Here is a 22,881-nt window from a genome sequence, read left to right as displayed (position 1 = left end):
ATCTGGCTACAAAGTGAAACAGATACTTAGGAAATTCTGTCTCCAAAGCTGGTTGTAATGTACGTTTCTCTTATGAAAAATAGGAGTTCAAATGGTCAAATACAGCTTTTCTAGCCTGGAGGAAAGGAAAGAGCTGCATCAAGCCAGAAACATTCAAAGGTGGAAGAAAGTGATAATTGTTGTCTTCCCAAGATAAGGAAATGTGTCTGCTTTCTTGGGATGGCAGAGTATGTTGTTAAAAGCTTTTACCGCTTTTTTGAGTCCCGTATTTGAACTGTGTACGGTAGTTTAGGCCTGGAGAGGTTTATTGGGCTGAACCACAAAATCAGATTTCCTGCAAAATAAAGAAGGTCCTGAGTTAAGATTCGTTTCTCTTAAATCCAAACCTAAACAGACTCTCCACAGTTTTCACAAATGCCTCAGAGCCAAGCTGGGCACTGTGCTGATGGGAGAGATGGCTAATTTAGATATTAAAGAGAAGAAAAAAGAAAGAAAAAGAAACTGTTTCAAAAACATTTGCTACCCTAGTGGGAGTCCTTGAGAAATGAAACGAAGCAGTATGAATTATCTTTGCTTGTGATCTAATATTCATAATTTCCCTACTCATGCGGCTTCACCGGATTGAGAGACCATGGTGCTAACTTGCTGAGAGTGAAGGTGGTGCTCCCTGCTTATCTTTTCGATACTATTTAGTGGAATAGAAGCAGATGTGGGTAGCACATTTGATTTACTGTCGATGGGGAAGACCTGAGAGCAGCGTGAGTTTAGAACAAATTGCAGACTCTGGGTTTGTATTGGAAACTCTCTTTTATTTTTCATTAGGAACTCGGGTTTGTGCTGGATGCTGAATATCCATCCAGTCTCGCTCAGTCGTCGGTGTAATGTGCTCCAGGTAGATTCCTGAGCCCAGAACCAGAAGTAAAAATAGTGATGAGTACGTTTAGCCATGGAAGGCATTGAAACGTGTAGATCCAGCTGCAGTCTGTTTACAGCCGACCAAACCAATGTGCCTGTGCAGTCTCTTCTTTACTGTATCATCTGTTTTTTAGCTTTGGGCTCAACCTCATATAAACCAGTGGAATTTCAGAGATAAAATAATGGACATATATTAGAATGAAAATGATGTGAAAGTCAAGAACAGCTACTGAGAGCAGTGTCCACTTATCTAATTTCCGATGTCTCCATCTGAGCCAGGCATCCTAGCCTCCTTTTCTAGCTGAAGCAAAGAAATGGGCATTTTTATAGTCATTCATGGGACATTCAGATGAATCGTACCCTGCCTTAATTTATTTTCTGTTTGAAGAGGTCACATTTGCTCTTATTGGATATTTTTATGTTAGGATTTTTGCTACAAAATTCTGGTGAGATTTTTTTGGGGGGAAGGGGTAGGAGAGGTTGCGTGGGGTTTTTTTTGCAATCGGTCTCCTTCAAAAAATCAGAATATGCCTCAACACCTTTTAAACACACTTTCTAGATCCTGCCCAGTCTTGGCTAGAATAGCAGTCATTCCAGAAAAAAAACTTGGTAACGTGGGTTTTGCTCATTTTTGAAGGAAGGACGTAAATAAGCAGCTAAGACCACAGTGCCTGGAAGGGCGCAGGCCTGCATTTGGGAACGCCCTGGACAGATAATTTTGCTTTGCTGAGCATCATATAAACTTGCTTCAGTTCCTGGTGGAGAAGACTTTTTCTGCAAGAACAATGAGCACGACACAACTATTGTTGCAAATGTAATTTTAACCAGCTGAGTTATTGAAGCAGTCCCTATGCTTATCTCTTGAAATCTTTTCTATTTTCCCTCTGATCTTTGCTTTAAAAAAATTAAAACTGCCCTGGTATTTTAAAGGAGTTAATTATGAAGAGCGACGCTGTAAGATGATGTAATACCGAATATCATTTCTATCGTCAACAAAAATAGACGGTCGATCCAGCCGATATTTTTTTCCTGTCCCTCCCAGCTGAGGCCTCAGATTTGCTGTGTAGTAACGTCAAATGGGTTTTTACTGGAGATGGGAGTTCTCACCCACTCACTTCTCTTCATTGCTGGTGTCGGGTAGAGAAGAGAGGATTAATTGTGGTTGCCTGAGATACCGAAAGCGTAAATGGAAAGAATGTTTTGTTAACAGTGCTTCTTGTCTCTCAGTGGCAGTTATATGTATCTACTACAGGCACAAAGGAGAACAGAGTACAAGCTTGCTAATATATTTCTGTTAATATTGAAGTTATACCAATTTACAGATTATTTTAATGCGCTATTTGACAATTAAGATCGGAGAAGTTGATTTTAATATTAGGATTAATCTTTGTCACCTGGTGGTAATTTTGGCTCAAGAATTTGTCAGTTTTCTTGTTTCCCATTTTCACAAACGTACTTTTTGATCTAATCGCGATTAATTTTTTTACTATAGATTTTCAAGATCCTTTTATATGTCTCACAATTAACGCCGTTGGGATAAAAATCTCTTCATTTCAGACTGCTTTGGATCACTAACAACTGTAAATGGCTTTGTTTGTTTTGCATCCTTTTTAAAGGTTGTTCACGTCACAGGGCTCGGGGTGACATTTTTCAAGTGTTTCGTTCCCACTTGGCTTTGTCCTGCCTTTACTTTCTGCCTGAACAAACGTGGCAGGAACGTTACGGAGAACAGAGAGCACGCGGAGCCGTCTCACGGGGCCGTTTCAACCCAGGGCAGCTTTCTTATGAACAGGTGCCAGCTGAAAAGCGACGATGGTGGTAAAAGCAATGGCAGGCTGAAAGCCAAGAGAATGGGAGTGTTCAGTCATCTGCTCCGCTCTTACTTCGCTCTGCTGAATATTAGATCTCGTGGTGCCTACGTTTAAATAAAACCGGGCCGAAGTAAAAGCGACACACAGACTGCTGTAAATTCGAGCTCAGGTTTTGCAGCTACGTCTCTTCATTTCTCCCCCATCCCCCCAAAAAGAGAAGAAAAAAAGCCTTACTGCATAAATTGTATTTGTATCCAGTTTTTACAATACTTCCCCTCCCCCAAATCCTTGATAGACATTTTAATTTCCTGTAGAGATTTTAAATTTTGTGGTGGCAAAGTTGCCTCGTGTGCACTTAAGAAATGCTCTCGTAGCAGACTGTCTTTTCCCATGGCTGCGTTATGGGTGAAGTGTAACCCCTGTTGACACGGGCTTTATTTTCATGCACAAGTGCTTTAGAACAATTGCCCACGCGGACCAGAGAGAAGAAAAGATGGGGCTTGCAAACATCTTGCCGAAAACAGTGGCAAAAAGTAACTGTTGAGATGTAGAGTCTGCGTCTTTGGCGTGCTGATTAAGTTGGGATGGAGTTTCCCCATTTTTATTGGCTGCAATATGTGGCGTTTTCAGGGGGGTTTTTTGGCCATTTTCTCCATTAATCAGGGGTGTTGCCACTATCTTTTTAAATACAAAATGTCTCAGCTGTTTTACCATCTGTGTTACAGTGGGGCTTCAGAAACACGCGGGGGAGCGCACTGAGCTGATGCAGAAAAGAGCCTTTGTTAGGAAATGTCTTCGCACTGTTTGTGTGTGGCAGAGGCATAAAGAGAATATATTTAGAGATGTGTATAAATCTAAATTTTTTTTTTCCTCCTCCCTCTTTTTCATTAGTTATTGTTTAGAATTCCTCTTAGAAGAGGTAATGGATTTGCTTAAATCTGCCCTAAGGAATTGCTTCTTGTTGAATGTAATTATTCTGTCCTAAAAAAAAAAAAAAAAGAGGTTGAGATGAAAACATATTTCATAGAATGGTTAGAGTTGGAAGGAACCTTAAAGATCATCTAGTTCCTTTTTTCCATATTGCTTCCTATTTTCCATCTTGCTGTTTATTCAGAAGAGACTGAGCAAATCTAAATTATGAATTAGGATTCTTTCAAAAAACAGAAGTCACGTCAGCTCAGAACGACGACGTTAATCACAGCATTGCAGTGTTTCCTAGCAGTGATTCGCTTAATTTCTCCCGGTTTAGATACTTAGGAAAAACAATATTGAAGGAAAAGAATATATTCAAGTTAATTTCTCGGAATCCTCCTTTTCAGCATTAGTAATATGAGTCGTGTCTCCTCCTTGCACACCCAGGACTCTGATAAATCCCTCACAGGATGCAATGTGTTCTCTTATCTCACCTTGGCACGTATGCAATTTCCAGTCAATTAACATATTGAGTGAAAGCAATCATTTCGTTCACATGACTCATTTCTGGCTGGTTTTTTAATTGGATTGACTGAGCTAGCGACAAAGGGAAATGTTGATTTCTCAGCCATTATCTTCAGACAGGTTGATCTGTACTTGTACCCGAGTATGACTCCTCGAGGTCATCTTTTTCTTTTTCTTTTTTTTCTTTTTTTTTTTTTTTACTTTCTTATTATTCAGTATTTTGCTGAGGGTGACTTGCCAAAGGAGGTCAGATCTTGCTATTTTTGAGTTCTCGGTTTCATTCCATTCTCTTTTTAATAAGCACGCTTTATATCTAGAGCAGCCTTTAATTCTGATTATTAAGGAAGCTCTTTTTCCACTGAGTCTTTTAATTGCTACTAAAATGGCAACAAAAACTAAGTTAGGAGGTCTGATTTCTTTGGTTTTGAAACACCAGTCACTCTTCAAGGTCAGAATTGAATGTTGCAGTACATGTGTTAGGAAATCAGTCACCTAAAAAAAAAAAAAGACTTAACTTTTAATTTTAATAAATTAAAGGAAGTTGCCTGTAATTTGCATTTGAAAATTCTGACTAGCAGTGGATCTGTTAATGATTATGACTCTTGCACTGGGTTTCAGAGTTGCTTTGAGATGTTGGCCAGTCGTGTCAAAACAGCTGCAGACCAGCTCACAAAGGGAGAATCTTCAGTGGGCTGTTAACTGTAGATCTCTGCCAAAATCTCAGTGAATGCTGAACCTCGATGTTTATAAATCCAAATATTCTGCATCCGAGTGAATTTGTTTTGCTCTCTGTGGCATTCCTTGGCTATTGAATGACCTGTCCCGTCAGCACAGAAACACAAGGTACAAAAAATTTGGGGGATACTGCACTTTTGTGCATTTATTCCTAGTGATTCCAGAGTATCATTACTATTTTCAATAAATTTTAAAAACTTCAGTCCTGGAAGGGTACTTACATTTGAATATTGTTGTTCTCAGGACCGAGCGGCTCTGACAGTTACACTGCTGACAATAGATTTTCTTCTGAAAGCTTCGGCTTTTCAGGAAATTGTGATTGCAGTCACCGTATCTCTAAGGCCGCCGGGCATAACGTGGGCAGCCAGCTCCCGCGGTGAGTGTGTCGAGAGGTTTGCTTAGTGGTGTAACGTAAAGCAGTTCAGAATACCAGCTGTAAATACACAAATGTGGAAAGAAGTTCTCTCTCTCCATTAAAACAATTTGTGAGATCAGTGTTATTAAGTAAAAGCTATACTTTAAAATCATAGTTCTATTCTAATGATGAAATATAATGAGATACATGAATTCAGTTCACCTACAAGACTGGTCCAGATCTCTCAGACGTGTTCTGTATGTGCCTTGATCTTGGTAAAGAACCGCTTAGCTTAGCCAGAACTGGGCTAAATAACATGATAATGTAACAAATACTTGCACATTTCACGTTTGATTTTTCTTTGGCATTATTTGTATGAACAAACAGTGCTCCCCAGCATCATCCTTCTGTTAGTTCTTTTTTCTTAACAGAGAATTATCCTGTTTCCTGGAAAAGTAAATGCAGACAGAGTACGGTATCTCGTCCCAACATGTATGAAGGTTTGCTTTCCTCATGAGCTGAGCTTACTCAAGAATCAGGTGCAGCTTCAAACTTCAATTGAGGAACATAAAAATACTTTTCTTTTTTTTTGGTTAATAAATAAGGATGATTTTATACAAAAAAGACTATATTTGAGTTATCTAAAGAGCTGGGTTATTCATGTGTTTTTCATTAGCAGTTTATATTCTTTGTAATACAGGTATATTTTTACTTGTGTTTTATGTATTTTTTTTCTTTTTAATAGTTTCTGAAGTCATTATAAATAGCCTTTAATGCTGAATTGTGCTAAAATAGCTGTTATGCTCAAAAAAAGACCAGTGCCTATTTCTTATTTTCACCATGAAAGAGTCAAAGTATGAACTGATAAGCAGTATCACGAACTGATGAGTATCAAAACTGATAAGCAACATCCGAACTGACGAGCTGCCGTGTCTTCCAGGATGTGGAACGTTCACAGATGAGCGTTAGAGTGCTTTGCCCAGCGTGTGTTACTCCTGTTTGGAGCTTGGGACTTGTCTTTCTGAAAATGCAGTATTGTATAGGTTTAACGGCTCAACTTTAACACATGAAAATACTTTCATCCCTAGTCATGAAGTGGTTCTTCCAGAGACAACTAAGAGGAGTTTTAAGTAGAAATAGGGCATTAATAACTCTTGTTATTATATTTGAGTATATTATTTTGAGTATATCATACTCTTGTATTTATTTGCGAATAGCTGAGGATGGCAGGGACCTGTGGAGATCGTCTAGTCAAATGGGGTCACCTAGAGCAGCCGAATTTTGAATATCTCCATGGACGGAGACTCCGCAGGCTCTACTGACAACCTGTTCCACTGTTCCGTCACCCTTATGGTATTACAGCATTCGGTATTACACTGTCAAATTTTCTCAATTGATGTAATAACCCTGACACCAAATTATTTTTCAAAGCTTCAGTTGAACTGATTTTTTAAAATCAAATCATGTAAATGATCATTAACCTTATTCTGTTCACACTATAAATTGAAAAAGGCGGCCTTTAGACTAATGAATGTAGTATTTCTGTCTGTGGAGAATAAGAAATATTTTGTAAATACCATGTTTGCTAAAATAGCTATTTGCTTCTTCTCCCCTAAGTTCTGCACTTTTGCTTTAAGCTGTGGTTTGGCTATTATTTGCATCTTTACAAAATTACACTAATCTGTTTCCTATGACTTCATCTCCAGCGATTTCACAGTGGGGTAATTACTCGTTCCGAACCATTATTGGAACAAATATAATCTCATGCGCAACTAGGTGGTTTTTTCTGTATGGCTTTCTGTGACTGACTGCGTTGCGTTGGATCAAACAAGACTGTAAGAAGAAAACAAAAATAAATGAAAAGTAATGAAAGGGTGCCAGGAATAAGGTTCTGTTAGAGCTTGTCTTTGGAGGGGGAGGGTGTAAGAGTGTAGGTTGCCTTGCAAAAGAAGAGTGAGAAGGGATGTAGTTGGGGTTCTAGAAACCCATAAAGGACATTAAGAAAGAGCTGTTCAAAGTCAAATGGCAGCGCTGGCAGAATGATAACGTGGCCATGAATAACCTTTGGTTGGAAATTAGACAATTACTTGTTGAATTGAGGGGTGGAGCTCATGATTTCGGGATAAAGCTGGATCACTGAATAGGCTTGTGTGCTATTGCTGGCTGCAGCCGTGGAAGGCTTGACTTGAGCGAGGATGTTTCTTTTGTTCTGTGTTCTTAATGTCGAGTGTCTTCATTCAAGTAGTGGGAGTTTATTAATGGGGACATATTCCAAGCCTGGGTTGTAGTAAGCTTGCTAAATTGTGCCTTGCAAGAATTTAATACATTCAAGAAAGAATATCTACTGCCAAAATAGATATTAAGGCTGCAAAGATTTTAGTCCAAGTATATTTTTAGCAGCAGGGTTGACAGAAATCGGATTTTCTGTTTCATTAGCATTTTATTCCTAACTTATTGTTTAATTCCCAATGAAGTGCTAATATCTGAAGAAAAAAAAATGCTATTTTTTTTATGAATGGCAACAGGGAGCTTCTGGCTCTCTGGCCATGGGATGAACCTGCCAAATGTGACCTACTGCGGTGACCCCTCAGTATCCCTAATGCGACAGATTTGCCAGTAATTCAGGTGGGCATTTATTTAATCTTGTCTTACTCTCTGTGAAAGATAGGTATATCAAGCAGTGTGATGTGGCTGCCAGTAAAGAAGCATTTGCTGATAAAACTTTGTTTCAGCTGTAAGTTTATTGACCCGTTTTAGCCCGGGCCAACCGCAATCCCTGTTTGCACAAAGACAGAGAACAACAGTAACGCTGTCTGGTTCCACAGCAGGGGTAAGGACAACTGTGTGACATTTGTTTTGGTGAGCATTGGGATTTAAGTGAGAGAAATGGTAGTAGATCGGGTTTGTTTCATCCTTTGTGTTGAACGCCTTTGGGCGAGTCGTGCCTTGACTTGAAGTGAGACTTTGTCGTTTTGATCCGTGCGTTAGTCACAGGTCTAAGGGGAAAAAGAGTTCCCGGGTCCTTGGACCTGTTCTGTCAGACAGCTCCAGTCATCCAAAGCAGGTAGTTAGGAGAGGGGCTGAAACGGTCCAAAGGGAGGAATATGGTCAGGAATTGTGAGGTGATTCTTTGATTCCAATGGCAAGAGGAGAGATCAGTTGTGTTGGAGAAAACAACTGTGCGGCAGGTGGGGAGCCGTTTGCTTTTTTGTCTCTGCAGAGGACACCCCACTTCAGCTTGTGCGTGTCCGCAGGAAAAGGAAAGACAAATCCAAGTCTCTGATGGGTCCTATGCTCAAGTAGACTTGCTTTTCCCATGCTTAATACCCGGCGTTAGTGCTACGAGACTCGTGATACCAGTTCCTCGTAATGGTAAAACAGAAGGCAGGTGCTGCGGCAATCTCTGTAATTACAAACTGTGGCTAGCACTTAAAAAATTAGTTGCTGTGATTGAATGCTGTGTTCCATTCCAAGATAAAGGCACAAACTACCAGACATCCTGATAGCTTAATTGAGCTTCGACTTGCCCTTGGTAAACAGGGTGTTCTCCCAGTAGTTTTCTGAAGCTGCAGAATCAACCTGTCTCAAGACTGTTGCGAGATCCCCGTAAGGCGATCACCGAAGCTGGAGTCCTTTGCGTTCCTGTCCCATGAACGCAGGAGCACGTAGCATCAGACTTCTTGATGACTGCTGGCTCCCGACGCTGTGACTAACGGCAGGGCCTGAAGGGCACAAGCGTTGGAGGCGAGTTATTAGGCTCTAGTCATGAGTCAGGACCTTTTTAGTTGTCCTCTGGGATCCCTTTTCAAGAAGGAGATAGATGAGGAGAACCCTGCAGCATTAGCTTGTGAGAGGCCACTCTCTGTTCTCTTATTCTTTATTCAAGCTGTTTTTCCAGTGGATGATTAGACTCCAGTGTGTTCCCCTGGCACAATGCAGGCAGGAGACGGGTGAAAATTGGGGCTGTTCTTCTACGGACCAAATAATTTCTTCCCTAATATTTATTTCCCATATATTTATTTCCTATAACCTGACAGAGAAACTCAAGAGGAATTCTTCTAAAATATACAGCATTGTGTTTTAATGTTCTGTAGAGGCAGTTTCCATAAGGATGTATTTTTTTAGACACTTTCACAGATTAAATTATTGAAAAAAAATGTTGTAGGTGAGTTCAGCACGGTGATGTGGATCTGCAGTGCCAGGGCTAACACTTAACTTCTGTGGTGAATAAGTTTCCTCCAGAATAGCCTGTATCCCATTAAGATGTTAATTTTATAAGCTTTTATTACAGTGTCTTATTTATTTATTTTTAGCTTGGGTTCGGTTTCGAAGCTGTCTGTTACTGGCCCAAGTCTCGCACAGGCTGATCACTTTGCTTTAATTCCACTGCGGGTGTGTGGCAGCTCAGTAGTTGTTCAGTCAGGCTGGAGAATAGTTAGCAATGCTTTTTCATAATTGTTCTAACAATTTAATTGTTTTACTGTGAGCCAATGGGCAAAGTTAATGCACGGTGCTTTCATGCTCCTGTGGCTGAGGAGCGCGACCGAGAGCCAGAAACAAAGAGCATCCGTGTTCTCACAGATCCCCTGGCCTGAATGATCCTATTTATTCTGCTTGGAATAGTCGGGATATCTCGAGAGCCATGTGGCTTTTGGTATTTAGAGCCAGAAGAGTTTCCTTTTGTTTCTTTTGGATGCAGGGAAGTTTCCTGATCCTGTTGAGACTGTTTCGCGCAGCCTTGAGCTACTCTGAAGCTCCCGAAGTGTGTATTGGCTTTGTCATCAGCTCTTAAATGAGGGCTAAAATCAGGTTAGCCGTTACCTTTTTTTTCAGGTGCTTTTTGTTTCTCGGTTCTTTGGCTTGTGCAGCCAGAATGATGGCACGGATTTGCTTGTTGGATAAGAGTAAAACAAGCAAGCTGCAAGATTTTAATAACCTGGAGAAAATAATTTTATTTTACAGTGACAAACGCTACTACATTTTACTGGGAAATGAGCAGTGTGAGTATAATATTCTAAATCTCAAAGCAATGACAGTGATGGAAATGGTTATGCAAGTGAGACTGTTGGATCGGATTCCCTTTGGTCTTTCCCCCGCTTCTCCCATTTTCAACAAAAGGATGGGTTAATTTGAATTTCATTGCTTTTTTATCCTTAGGGAAATATCAGATGATCGGAGTTATTGTGGAACCGTGCCCCAAAGGAGGGGGACAGGTGTTGTGTTTGTGCTTTCACTTCACATGTGCAGCGAGCTCATTAATTTGCGATTTCATACATCTTAGTGGGAAGAGGCCACTGGTCTCTGTCACTAAAAAGCAACCGTGATTGATCGTTCAGGGGCAGAAGGGGAAAATATTCAGAAATTAGTTATATAAGCATCTTAAATTAACAGTGTGCCTACAAAGGAGCGTTGTTTTTCCCCGGAGGAATGCTGAAATTGATGTTTTAACCTCTTTTCTGAACACCTGCCACTGTGTGTTCCGGGAGGGAAACAATGCATTCAAACTCCTCTCTTCTCGGATTCACGACGGAAAGTACGTTTCTGTTGGATGATCTGCACCAGCCCAGCTGCGACGCCAACCCAGCAGATGGGAGGGAAAAAATAGGTTAGAGAAATCTCGCTATCGCATATGCAATCTTTCTATCTGACAGAACTTGTTCGTTGGTCTTCACTAGGTGAAACGCCGGTGCCCGTGCTGCTCACGAGGCGTGTCTGGACAGAATAGAGCGGAGTGTAGAGCACACAACCTTGTTGCTTATTTTTTCTCATTAGTTGAACGCCTCTGAAAGTCTAGAGCTGCACAGCAGGACAAATTCTGTTCAGGGACTTAGACCCGCGCAACCCAGCGTCCACTCGGGTGTCTGCATGAAGCCTGCCAAGGCTTTCCAATCCCGGCTTCATCCGTGGCTGCCTTTGCAGCAGTTCCAACTCAACGTGCGATGAACGGGCTGTCACTCAAGAGCGACGCTAACTGATTCCTGCCGGCTTTGCTAAATTGCCAAGCTCTCATGTTGCTGGAGTGCACGGGCCCCTCTTGCATCTCCAGGAAAGCGATCAGGTATGAAGGAAAATGGAGAATCACCACCAGTATTATCTTTCCTCTAGGAGAGGTTCTCATCTTGAAGAACATTGCCACCGGCTGCCTTCTGGTCTCTCCTTCCTTGACACTGTCTGCCCTCATGGAAAGGCAGCTCCTGGTGTTCAGAGCAGACTACCGTGTTTGTGAGACAGGCTTTTATCTAGAAAGAAAGGTATTATCCCAGTTTTTTAAGGCCCAGAGATCTGTGGTGTCTCTAGATCTGAGTCGGTGGCTTGCCAATACGTAAGAGGTCTTTTGAAAGCCTTTGATCCATGATAAAGAGGGGAGAGCTGAGGTTAACAGACACAAAGAAGGGTCTGGCAGCGGTGCTAAGTGGGAGACAGAAGAAACAACTGAATTAACTTACTTAGTAGATGTTCACAGTTACTGTTTCAGCTGATAACGCGAGTGTCGCAGGCCGGAACTGTGGTATTAGTTTTAAGAGGTTGGCTGCATGTGCAGTGGAACTCAATCTCTGGTGTTAAAGGGCTGGCTTTTCTACGGGGATTCATGCTCCTCCGTCTCTGCCAAAAAAGTAATAATATTTGAGAGCTGTTACAGCTGAAACAGTGTTCGCCTTCTATTTTTAGATGCACATTGGGGCTTTTTATTAGCATTTCACAACTTGGATTACTTGCAGAGCAGAACTGAAAGTTGAAGTTAATGCTCATACAGAACTAATTTCCAGGAGAATTACTGTAATGCACAATCTGCAGTTAAGATTGAAGTCCTAAAATTGCCAACTAAGGTGAGCTGGATGGTGCTGCAGTTGCAGAGGGTATTTTGTGATCAAGTACCCCTTTAGGTCCCTACTTTGAAAGCTGAATATCTAAAATTTCTCAGTGTTTAAGCCCTTTGCGGAGGACCCGAGGGTGTCCCACATCTCTAGATGAAGGGTAGAGGGACGTAGCATCTTACTGTATGAAAATTATTGCAGTACATCAATAACCTCTTGTAACCCAAAAATGCAACAAAGAATGCCTTCAACATGCCTTGCTAAAATACTCTTAAATCTTTAATTATAGTTTCAGGAGCTTCATACCACGCACTTAAAATCAAAGCACTAAGAATAATAGAGTGTATTCCTTAGGCGCTTTTTTCCCTTGTGCCACTGAGAATGTGCTTTTTATGATATTTAACAGTCTGTCTCCTGAGAAAATTACAACATAATCATGATCAGCAGTGCTTTGCTTGCATTGCAGTTCTGTAAAAGAAGAGGAAATGCTGCACGGGGAGTTCACGTTAGCGATTTTTACTCCTTGTTATTACAGTATGTGTGGTTTGTTACAGGGAGCTCAGCGTAAGTCAGCAGCTGTGAAGGGTTTTGTAGAAAAATCAGAGATGAAAATACATTTTAAATTCGTAGTAACTGCATTTCAGTTTCTTTTCCTCCTTTCAGTGATGTCAAGAGTTTGGCTTCTGGGGATGTTTCTTAAACAAACTTTGGTGTTTGTAGCAAACAGTAGCAATGATGTGAGTTTACCCTTTTTGTTGTTGTTCTCCTAAAAGCAACATTTTCATTCAGAACTTCGTACTGCGGAGAGGTTTTATCCAAGAATACAATTTTAAAAGGAAAACTTGTCTTCCTGTTCTTGCTGTCTCGCCATTTCCAAATTTTATATTCTACCACACTTTGATTTTAGTAGTTTTAAAATTGCAACCATTTTTCACTCAAAGTTGAAATATTTCTGTTAGAACAATAAATACATACTGTTTCTTCAGGTGCTTCCCTTCGTCCTCACTTTTAAGGAGCCGTATAGACCCAATTGGTGTTTAAAGAAGTTTGCATTTGTTTAACCTCAAAAATATTTGTTTGTATTCTGAATTTTTAAAAACGCAGGTCACAAATGCATCAAATGACCTTACTACATAAGTGCGGATGGCATCAGACCCGAGTGGCTCATTTGTTGATTAATCAGTCTGCCCATTTTTCCTCATTTCTGTTATACCCAAAACTTGGGTGACTTCTCTCTTGCCTCAAATTTGCAAAAGGCTTTCTGCAAAGAATCAAAGCTGAGCTGTGGGCTGGAGAAAAGGAGAAAACTATATTCTCTGCAGGCAGGGGAGGATGGTCTTCTCCAGCATCTAGGACTGCGTCATCTATTCCCTGATCATCTTATCTCTAAGAAGATAAATAGAAATTGTCCGGTTTTCACGGTTGTCTTCAGAGGTGGTTACACATGTAGAAGTCATATGGTTTTATGGAAGTCTGGAATTTAGTGAAGTGTTTTGTCTCCTCTTTTAGTCATTTAAGTGAGATAAGTTGTAAAAATTAAGATGCTGATTATTGTAGAAGTGTGGACAGCATTAGAGTTCTGTCTAAGTGCTCCCTCCCCAAAAATTATTGAGGTTTGATGCATTGGATAGTTCTGGAAGAGGTCGGGTCTTGCACAATGAATTTGTCGAGAAAAGGAAGAGCCAGGGATTTTGTAATGCTGGAATTGCTGGCATTGATGCTTCAGCCGGTCCACGCTTGCCTCGGTAGTCCCTGTTACCTGGATCTCCTCAGCAGGAGGCGTAAGCAGCAGTAGCCGAGCTGAGCGTTGGAAGCTGAGGGTATATAAAAAATGGTTTTAAAACAGCAGAAGTGCTACTGAAACGGTTTCAACACTGTACTCGCGCTCAGGGAGGATTTACTATAAATAAAGACCCTTCTCTCTGGAGCTATCAATGCTGGAGTTGTGTAGCAAAGCGGATCCCATTAGCAGATGCTTTTGGAAAATGTTTTGCGTTTGAGTAAAGTGGTGTGTGAAGTTTGGCTATTCCAGGTCAAATTATAATTTCATGTATTGTGAATATATCTAGCGATGCTAAAGTCTGCAACACTTCCCTGTTGTAAGTTGTATTTTTTATCCTTCCTAAATCGCCGGGCGGTATAGCAAAAGTGAAAATCTCCTGGGCTTAAGTTTTGAGGGTGAACACGAGTGAGTTTTTGCATAGATTTACTGCTTTTAAAAAATGTCCAACCCCTTCTCTGTCCTAATGAAAGAAAACGGCAGCGTTTTGGGCTTGGAGTGACGTGAGTGCCAGCCATGCTTCTGAGAAATGGGCTCGGAGGCTTTGGGTTTAAACACCTGGTATTCTCAGTTCTATAAGCCTGGAATAGTAATTTTGAGTTTTATTTTCCCTATGTTAATTATTATAAATGTCTCATAATCTGTGGATATATGTTGTTTAAAACAGGTGCAGCCACTTTAGTATTAATGATCAGTGAGTCTAATATGCGTTACTGCTTGAATTGCTCGCTTTGTGCAAAGAGGCTTATTTTCAAGAAATCTGTGTAATGATGTTTAATAACCAGCTTTGCCAAAGAGTAGGGCGTTCTCCCGTTCACCTGAAAGTATTTGGTGTGTATATTTATTTTAATTTTTGCTTGGAATTATTTATAGCACCCAGCATGAATATGTTGAGCCAGAAATTTTGATATCAAGTGATTTACTGTAATATCTTCATGGAAGCAATACCATTTCCTGAGTGCAGTAGGGATTTGTGCTATGTTCAGTATGGGCAATAGTACACGTCACAGCGCCGGATTTCTCTTGGCTCTGGCATAAAGCAGCATGACTCAGTCAATAAAATAAAGATGTCCCGTAGTACAGTGAGCAACCGAGAGCTTTAGCGCTAGAACTGTTGTTTTATTCTTAATGCAAGAATCAAAATTAAATTCCCTTCAGGCTGGTAGTTACACCAGGGAGACTTGGCCCTGCGGACAAGCGTTATATGTAAATATAAAAACTTACCCGAATATTACCTTAATTAAGAAACAATGAATTTCACCATTTATTCCACTTAATGCCACATTCGCACATTATGAAATGAGATAATAAGGTTAATTTTTGAGAGCTTAATTTTGTTGGATAATTTTTTATTGGATAATTGTTAATGCGTTGGGGTTTTTTTTGAGTGGGATCTCACAGGTTGACTACAAAACCACCTAGAAAGCCTTCAGACTCGTTTTGCATTGTTAAGTGGATGCAAGCGTCCATAGTGTCGTCAAAGACCTTCAGTATCCTTGTTTTTCCTGGGAAAGAGCTTGATGGAAGCAGTGCTGAGGAAAGAACTGACACTGGGAGAGCCTTGATCCCACTTCATGTGAAGATGAACTCTCGGAAACATCTTATAATGACGCTCATTATGTTTCTACATGTAATTGAAAGATGGGCGTGTAGTTCCTGAAGACCAAAATCAATGGCCCTGATTTGTGGTCATGTGCTAGTCTGCCACAGTTGTGCTGTGCAATTTTGGGCAAGGCACTTACACCCTCCTAATTTTCCATCTACAACGGTGATAGTATTTGAAAATGTGTAATAATCCAAAGTATTAAAACAATGAATGCTGTGTTTTTGCTGCTCCATATAGACGCTGTGCTGCCCGTCAGCATTCTATGGTTGGGAAGTGTTGGGGTGTGAGCCTGCTTCTGGCAAATCATCTTGACACAGTGACTACATTGAATTCAGATTTTCAGTTTGGGGAAAAAAAAATGGTTCTTGCTGTTGTTTTAGGAGATTGTATGCATGTTTCTACATTAATATAGGCTTGTAGGATCAGAGGGAAACTCTGCCTGTCACTGTCAACGTCTTTTGTAAACTGATAACCTTAAAAGATAACGCTCAACCTTAAAAGATGCTTGTCGCCACCCTTCCTGTTTGAAAGCTGTTCTAAAGTCTTGCTCCTGTAAGGACGGCATTTCTTCATAGCTGATGCAGCCGTATTTTTTTCCTATTGCTTAGCTTAAATACTCCTAGGTGGGTTTTTTTGCCATTTAAGTGTTTAGATATTTCATGTTAGGCAGCGATTATTTTTTTTTCTCTCGCCTTTGAGTGTTTATAGGTCGCACAAGGTTATTGGAAGACAGGCTGGCTGTTCCCTTCTCTCTACCCCTCTGCTTGCCAGGAAGGTGGACTCAAACTGGATTCCCAGAACTGTACCAAATCTTTCAGTCTCACTCTTGCTGCACAGATCAAACAGCTCGTTTGGTATTTTCTTCTGTTTTAAACAGGCCGGTAGATACCCGATTGCTTTCTTAAGTATAACGGTTTTTACCAGCTGCATCACCATCGGTCTCAAAGCTGTTGCTGCAGGAACTCCTTGTTGGGAAGAGACCTAATTTCATGAGCATCCCCCACGATTAAACAGTCACAAACCCTCCCGCCATATATTAATCCTTGAGCCATCTGTGGATCTTTGTTATCCTATTACGTGCCTGCTTTATTTCTGCTGGCATCAGGAGAATTTAGCGGAAGATCAATCAAATTTCCACTTTTTTAAACATCTTTTCCAGCCTTAGCATTACACATCCTAAAGCCATTCTAGTGGGAACGTCGTGCTGTCACATGTCACGATATGAGACAGGCACTGACATCTTCCCCTCGCCTGTCAAGTTCCTCCTCTGCCTCACGTCTGCTGCTTCTAGCCGTGCTCCTCTCGGGCAGAAGACCCTTCTGCTCTGGATCTGCTCTGGTAAAAGGCCGGTCAGGCCTTACCAAGGAGTCCCCCGCTACAGGATCTCCTTCCGTCCCTTCTGCTCTTGCCATCACGTCTCCCGTCCTTTCACATCATCTGCTGACCATTCGCATTCTCCCTTGGTCCCTGGCTGCCTTCATTTTCTTTCTCTGCTTACAGCACTACCTGTTCTTCTCCTTTATCATGCCATCTCTGTTCAGAGTCCTCATCCCCTGTTACAATGGAATTTTTTAGAGGTGTTCTGCAGACCCGTTCCTTCAGACTCAGCCTGGCTGTCGGCACTTTTATGGTCTTCCCTGGTTGCTGGTTTTATTGTCTTCCCCGGTTGAGTCTCTTGACTGATCCCTCATGTAGGTTTTCTGACCAACTCTTCCTCCGCTGTGATGAAAAGTGGGGAACCTCTGCCTACACGCCAAGTCATTTAATGGCCAGTGGATGTTTGACATCTAGAGTACCTTCTGTAGTCGTAGTGTAAGTGATAGTGTCACACAAATGCTTACAGAGACTTAATTACACTAAAATAAGATAATTCCTCTCCTCTACAGCCTTCTTGTAAGAAGATGGTGATATCTTTCAGGCTTGCACTTGAAGGTCTCTGTCCTTGAAGGTTCGGTGTTTGAGTTGGGTTATCAATTCAAGAGTCCCCAGATGCCTATTTGTTTTAAAACTACTCTACAGACCTTCCTAGAAATAGGATCTTTGCATCGTCTCTGCACCTTTTCCAAACAAACCCTTTGCATATCAAAATGTTTGTAAAAAATAGACATGGAGAGGTTTTTCAAATTCAGTTGATGCTGTTGAATAGCTGGGGAGAGGTGGGAGTTTTGCCGGGTGGGTAAGACTCGGGCAGTCGCACCTCGCCAGCGCCTCGAGCTCTTGAGGGAGGGAAGCTACGGGTACAACCCTCCACTGAAGGGTAAGGAATAAAGGATCGGCGTTGAACATCCCATGAAGCATTTCGCTGGGCTTTTTCCCAACCACACCTGGTTTTATATAGGTTAATTCCAGCAAAGAAACGAGTCCTTATAATTTGTAGACTAGAAAACATTTCACGATTATTCAGGGCACAGACAAAAGACCAGAAATACAAATAAAGGCCAGGACCTCACAGCAGTTGAATCTTTTGTTTTCCTCAGCAGTGGGCTGCACAACGCACTCACTTGTGCTCTCTAGAACCACGAAACAAAGGAACCCTGTTGATGTTTACTTTGGCTCAAGGCAGAGATAGTTATTTTAAATGAGTTAATAAATGCAGTAATGAACTATGGTTTGTATAATCTTCTTTTCTCTTATTTGCCCTCTCTAGGTCACTCAGATGAGTCGTCCAGATTTGATTCTCTTTCTGATGAAATATCTCATGGCTTTGGTCGTTGGGATACCCTCAGTCTTCTGGGTTGGAAGCAAAAAGACCTGTTTCGAGTGGGCTAGCTTTTTCCATGGGCGCAGGAAAAAAGAGTGAGTATTGATATAGATAAACTGGTTGAGAACTGGCAGATCATCTCCTCTCCCCTTGTAGTCCTGGAAGAGTATGTGGTTAGTTTTTCATGGAGGCAAAGACAGGAACAGGCAGGGGCAGCTTTCTTAGAAATGTCTCACTATCCAAAATGGAGCAAGGAAGGACAAGACAAGTTACAGCTAAAAAAAAACATGAAGAATGGCTTATTTTTCCATAATTATTCTTTGGTCCCAGAATCAAATAGACATTGGTCCGTGTATTTCCAAATATTTTTTAACAAGAATTGGGTTTCGGTTGAATATTATGACTTCTTTGCCATTGACTGAAAGGTGGAATTGAAATCTTTTATTTATAAATGTGCTTATCTAGTCAACTGAATCACACCTTTAAACTGAAATGAAATGTAAGTTCTTTTCACCATGATTGCAGTTAAAGTCAATTGTCTCTGCTTTTAATCTTCCCTTATGCATTAGAGCTAAAGCCCAGTGCGATAAAATGACAGTAAGAATGCCTTACAGCTTCTGGGAGACTGAAATTAATTTATACTTAGCTATGGCATAAATTTGAGACAGTCTATGTGATTATGCGATAGCTATGGATAGCTATTCTCATAATCGTAAATACTGTCGTGTAAGTAGATGTTTCGAAATAGATGCCCACATCCAGCAAGCCTTTAAGTGACCGGCCCAGGACTTTGACTTCTCCATCCCCAACAGAACTGGCCTTCTGCTGAGGTTGAAGTGAAATTACCTTCCGTAGAGTTGAAGTAAATTTTTCTTTCTCCCAAAGATAACCTACTAAGATATGCAGGGGGTTAACAACAACTTAATATGGTTTTAATACATGTGCATACATTTAGATAGGATTTACATCGAGGTGACGTACGAGTTTGGTGGGTAGAGGACAGGAATGGAGTTAACGAAGGCGGAGGGAGCTGTTTTACAGGACTGCCTTATCTTGGACGCGCTGTCTCGGGGAGAGCTGGGTGGCTCCTGGAAGTGCCGTCCTCTCTCCTGGTGCAGCAGCAGAGCAGCTCCCGCGCACAGCGGCGTCTGCCTGGAGCCAGCTTCCTTCCCCGGCCCCATTCGCTGAGCAGTATGGGGCAGAGCCCGTACAAACCTCTCTCCTTAAGCAGCTCCCTGAGCACAGAAATTAAGAGGAGCTGGCCAGGCGGAGAAAACAGAACGTGAAAGAATAATATAGAGAATGGGAGGGGAGGAAAAGGCATCCCCACAAAAAAAAGAGATTTTAAAAAAAAAGAAAAAAGGAATGTGGAGGATGTGACAGCACCTCCTTTCATCACGCTATGGTAGAGCGGCCACGTGTGCGCCCCTCTGCCAGTCCTTCCCAGCAAGGGATTTCAGCAAACAGGGAAGCTGGGGGACTGTAACCACTGATCTAACAGCTATAGGCCAGTTGCGTGTGTGTTATTAGTTATGTCGTATTGCATCTGGTGTTCTTCTCCTGCTGCCAGTTTTAACCCAGATTTTAAATGCTCGTTTGAGCGAGGATGCAGCTTCCCGCGTTCCCTGAGAGGCAGTTCCCCGGGTAATCTGAGCTTGCTGAGCCACAGCACTATCTCAAGGATTTTCAGCAATATTATCACAGAATCATAGAATTGCCCGGGTTGGGAGGGACCTTTCAGATCATCGAGTCCAACCATCAACCCAAATCTGACAAAAACCGTCACTAAACCGTATCTCTAAGCACCACGACTGCCCGTCTTCTAAACCCCTCCAGGGATGGCGACTCCACCGCTGCCCGGGGCAGCCTCTTCACTTCGGCAGTATTTGTAAACTAAGGCCATAAGCAAATACAGGGCCGTTATTCCACACGTCCAGGCTAGAGGGTCAGGTACAGGGAGCAGGAGGGAGGCAAGAATATGAACTTTGCTAAAATATGCAAATGTAGAGGCGCCTCAAAATTAGGCAAATAGAGATATTACAATGTAAATAAATGGTCTTATTTGCCAAGCTGTAATATTTGTCTGTTCCATTTGTAAATAGTTACGGTGCTGTTGCTGTGATCACTTTTCTGTTGAATGTTAACTATTCAAATTGCGTGTCGTCTTCAGGGTTGTAAATGAGAGTCGCCAAGTGCTGCAAGAGCCAGACTTTGCTCAGTCTCTTCTGAGGGACCCCAACACCCCCATCATCCGGAAGTCGAGAGGCACTTCCACCCAGGGCACCTCGACTCACGCCTCCTCCACCCAGCTGGCAATGCTGGACGACCAAAGGAGCAAGGCGGGCAGCGTCCACAGCAAAGTCAGCAGCTACCACGGCAGCCTGCACCGCTCGCGTGACGGCCGGTACGTGTCTTCTCTTTAAAATCTTGTAGAAAATTGGACAAGCGTCTGCTAGTCGCACGTTTGGCCATCGTCTTACGAGGAAAGGCTGAGGGATTTGGGTCTCTTCAGTCTGGAAAAAAGATGGCTGAGGGGGGACCTTATCAACGCTTGTAAATACTGAAAGGGGGGGTGTCAGGAGCATGGGGCCAGGCTCTTCTCAGTGGTGCCCAGGGACAGGACAAGGGGTAACGGGCACAAACTTGACCATGGGAAGTTCCATCTCAACATGAGGAGGAACTTCTTTGCTGTGAGGGTGGCAGAGCCCTGGCACAGGCTGCCCAGAGAGGTGGGGGAGTCTCCGTCTCTGGAGACATTCCAACCCCGCCTGGACGCGTTCCTGTGCCACCTGCTCCGGGTGACCCTGCTCTGGCCGGGGGTTGGACGGGATGATCTCCAGAGGGCCCTTCCCTTCCAACCCCGGCCAGTCTGGGAATCTGGGATTCTGTGATCGTGTTGCTAAAACTGGAAGTTCTGCTAGTATTTGCTTTCTCTCATTGTGTCTCCTCTCCCTGTTAGCGTCTGGATTGGAAAGGGGAAAAAATGCCATGATGTTTTTCAGAGTCTTTGCTAGTCTTCATGAATTACATGGCGTGAGTGTGTTTGTCGTGGGTTTTCCTGCAAAGGCGGTGGTGATCTGTGCTACGTCACCTCGGTGCGTGGGAAAACACCTCTCCCAAAGTCAGTTTAGTATTTTTGTGGCTGCTCTTGTCTGTGTGTAAATTGGTTTTTGTTTGTGTAAGCAGTCCCTGCCCTGCTGAAGTGGACACCAGTAAACGTTACCCGCTCGAACCTGAGGTGTAGTTAAGGTTTATAACATAATTTATCATTACTTTACTCACCTAACGATCAATGCTGTCCGTAGCGCTGCAGTAAGAACCAGCCTGGAGAAGGAGTTGAAACACTTTGCCTGGGGGCTGTGTAAGCCAGAGACCGAGCTCAACAGACAACGACGTTTTTCACAACAGCGGAGTGTTGGTGTGCGTGTGCGTGCACATGCACCGAGATTTATTTACATTCTTTCCTGACTGCGGCGGCAACAATAGTAATAATTGTCCTCTCTTTTTATAAATTAGGTACACTCCCTGCAGCTACAGAGGCGTAGAAGAAAGACTACCTCACGGCAGCATGTCACGACTGACTGATCATTCCAGGCATAGCAGTTCTCATCGGCTTAACGAACAGTCGCGTCACAGCAGCATCAGGGATCTCAGCAGCAACCCAATGACACACATCACGCACGGGACCAGCATGAACCGCGTCATCGAAGAGGATGGCACCAGCGCTTGAGCCGCTTCGGTCGGAGAGGAGCAGTCGATGTGGTGGCACGGCTCGCGGTCCCTTCCTCCGTGATGTGATAACGCTCAGTATTATCACGCCTCTCATCGGGTGCTGATTTTGTCCATCAGGAAGCCGAAACTGGCTTCTTCCTGTTGAAGCCGGCGGTCTTGTACTTGCGTCAGAGCTAGAGTGTTCAGCAGTCTTGAATTATTGAGTAAAAAGCTGGTTGCCTCATTTGAACCTATCTGTAGGTAATTATTTATTCGATAACTGTTACTCATCAGACACCGTTGCTGAATTTCTTTGCTGAAAAACATCTCCCCCCTCCCCTCCAATGGCTCTGCATGTCGGTAGGTGTCACCCTCGGAAACTCGCTGGCAGGGTCGCGCTGAGATTTTGTTCTTACAGGCATAAGGGAACTCGTGAATATTGAAGGAATTCCTCCGCGCGCCTCCCTGATCAGATAACAAACTGATAACTTGTTTTCAGCAGGCGCAGGGGGCGGGGGACGGATGTTCAGTGCTGTATCAAGGACGGCTGTGCGAACCGGCGGGCGGTTTTCATGATTACACTGGAAATGCAACACAGGAATGAGCGTTCTGGAGAAGGAGAGGAAACTCCGCTGATGATCACCAGCTCTTAACCGGAGCTGTTCAGGCTCCGTTGCTGGGATGGGATGGGGGGGGGGGGAAGAGAGAGGCAGGGAAGAGTGATTTTTGTATAATTGTATTGTCCTTGCTTTTTTTACAAAATACTATTTAAATTTTCTACTTGTTTACAATTTATGTAGGAAGAGATCAATTTTAAAACCAGTTATCTAGATAATATTCAGCCACTTATTTTTTGGATTAATGTACAGAAGCTGAGACTGCCTGTTCCTGATCTATTTAAAAAACAATAATAATAGAAAAGCTGAATTTGTCGCCCAAACTGGAATGAACAACCTTTTCCTTAGAAACGGAAGAAATCCTATTTACAAACCCCGCAGCCTGGGCGAGGAAGGCG

At 42.4% G+C, this 22,881-nt stretch overlaps 1 protein-coding gene across 1 annotated transcript in view; it reads left to right on the top strand.

The window, feature by feature from the left end:
* The window catches only part of FZD3 (frizzled class receptor 3), a 62,006-nt gene extending 39,464 nt beyond the window's left edge, over positions 1–22,542 (top strand). Inside the window, exons 5-7 of the mRNA XM_063330730.1 lie at positions 18,102–18,250; positions 20,326–20,559; positions 21,672–22,542. Of these exons, the coding sequence (XP_063186800.1) occupies positions 18,102–18,250; positions 20,326–20,559; positions 21,672–21,885 (597 nt within the window). The 3' untranslated portion in view covers positions 21,886–22,542. The remainder of the gene's footprint in view (positions 1–18,101; positions 18,251–20,325; positions 20,560–21,671) is intronic.
* Positions 22,543–22,881: the final 339 nt, after the last annotated feature.

The sequence above is a fragment of the Chroicocephalus ridibundus genome, chromosome 3, assembly GCF_963924245.1.
Source record: "Chroicocephalus ridibundus chromosome 3, bChrRid1.1, whole genome shotgun sequence".
Classification (NCBI taxonomy): domain Eukaryota; kingdom Metazoa; phylum Chordata; class Aves; order Charadriiformes; family Laridae; genus Chroicocephalus; species Chroicocephalus ridibundus.
Note: the sequence above shows the minus strand (reverse complement) of the source record. Positions and strands in the feature narration are given on the sequence as shown.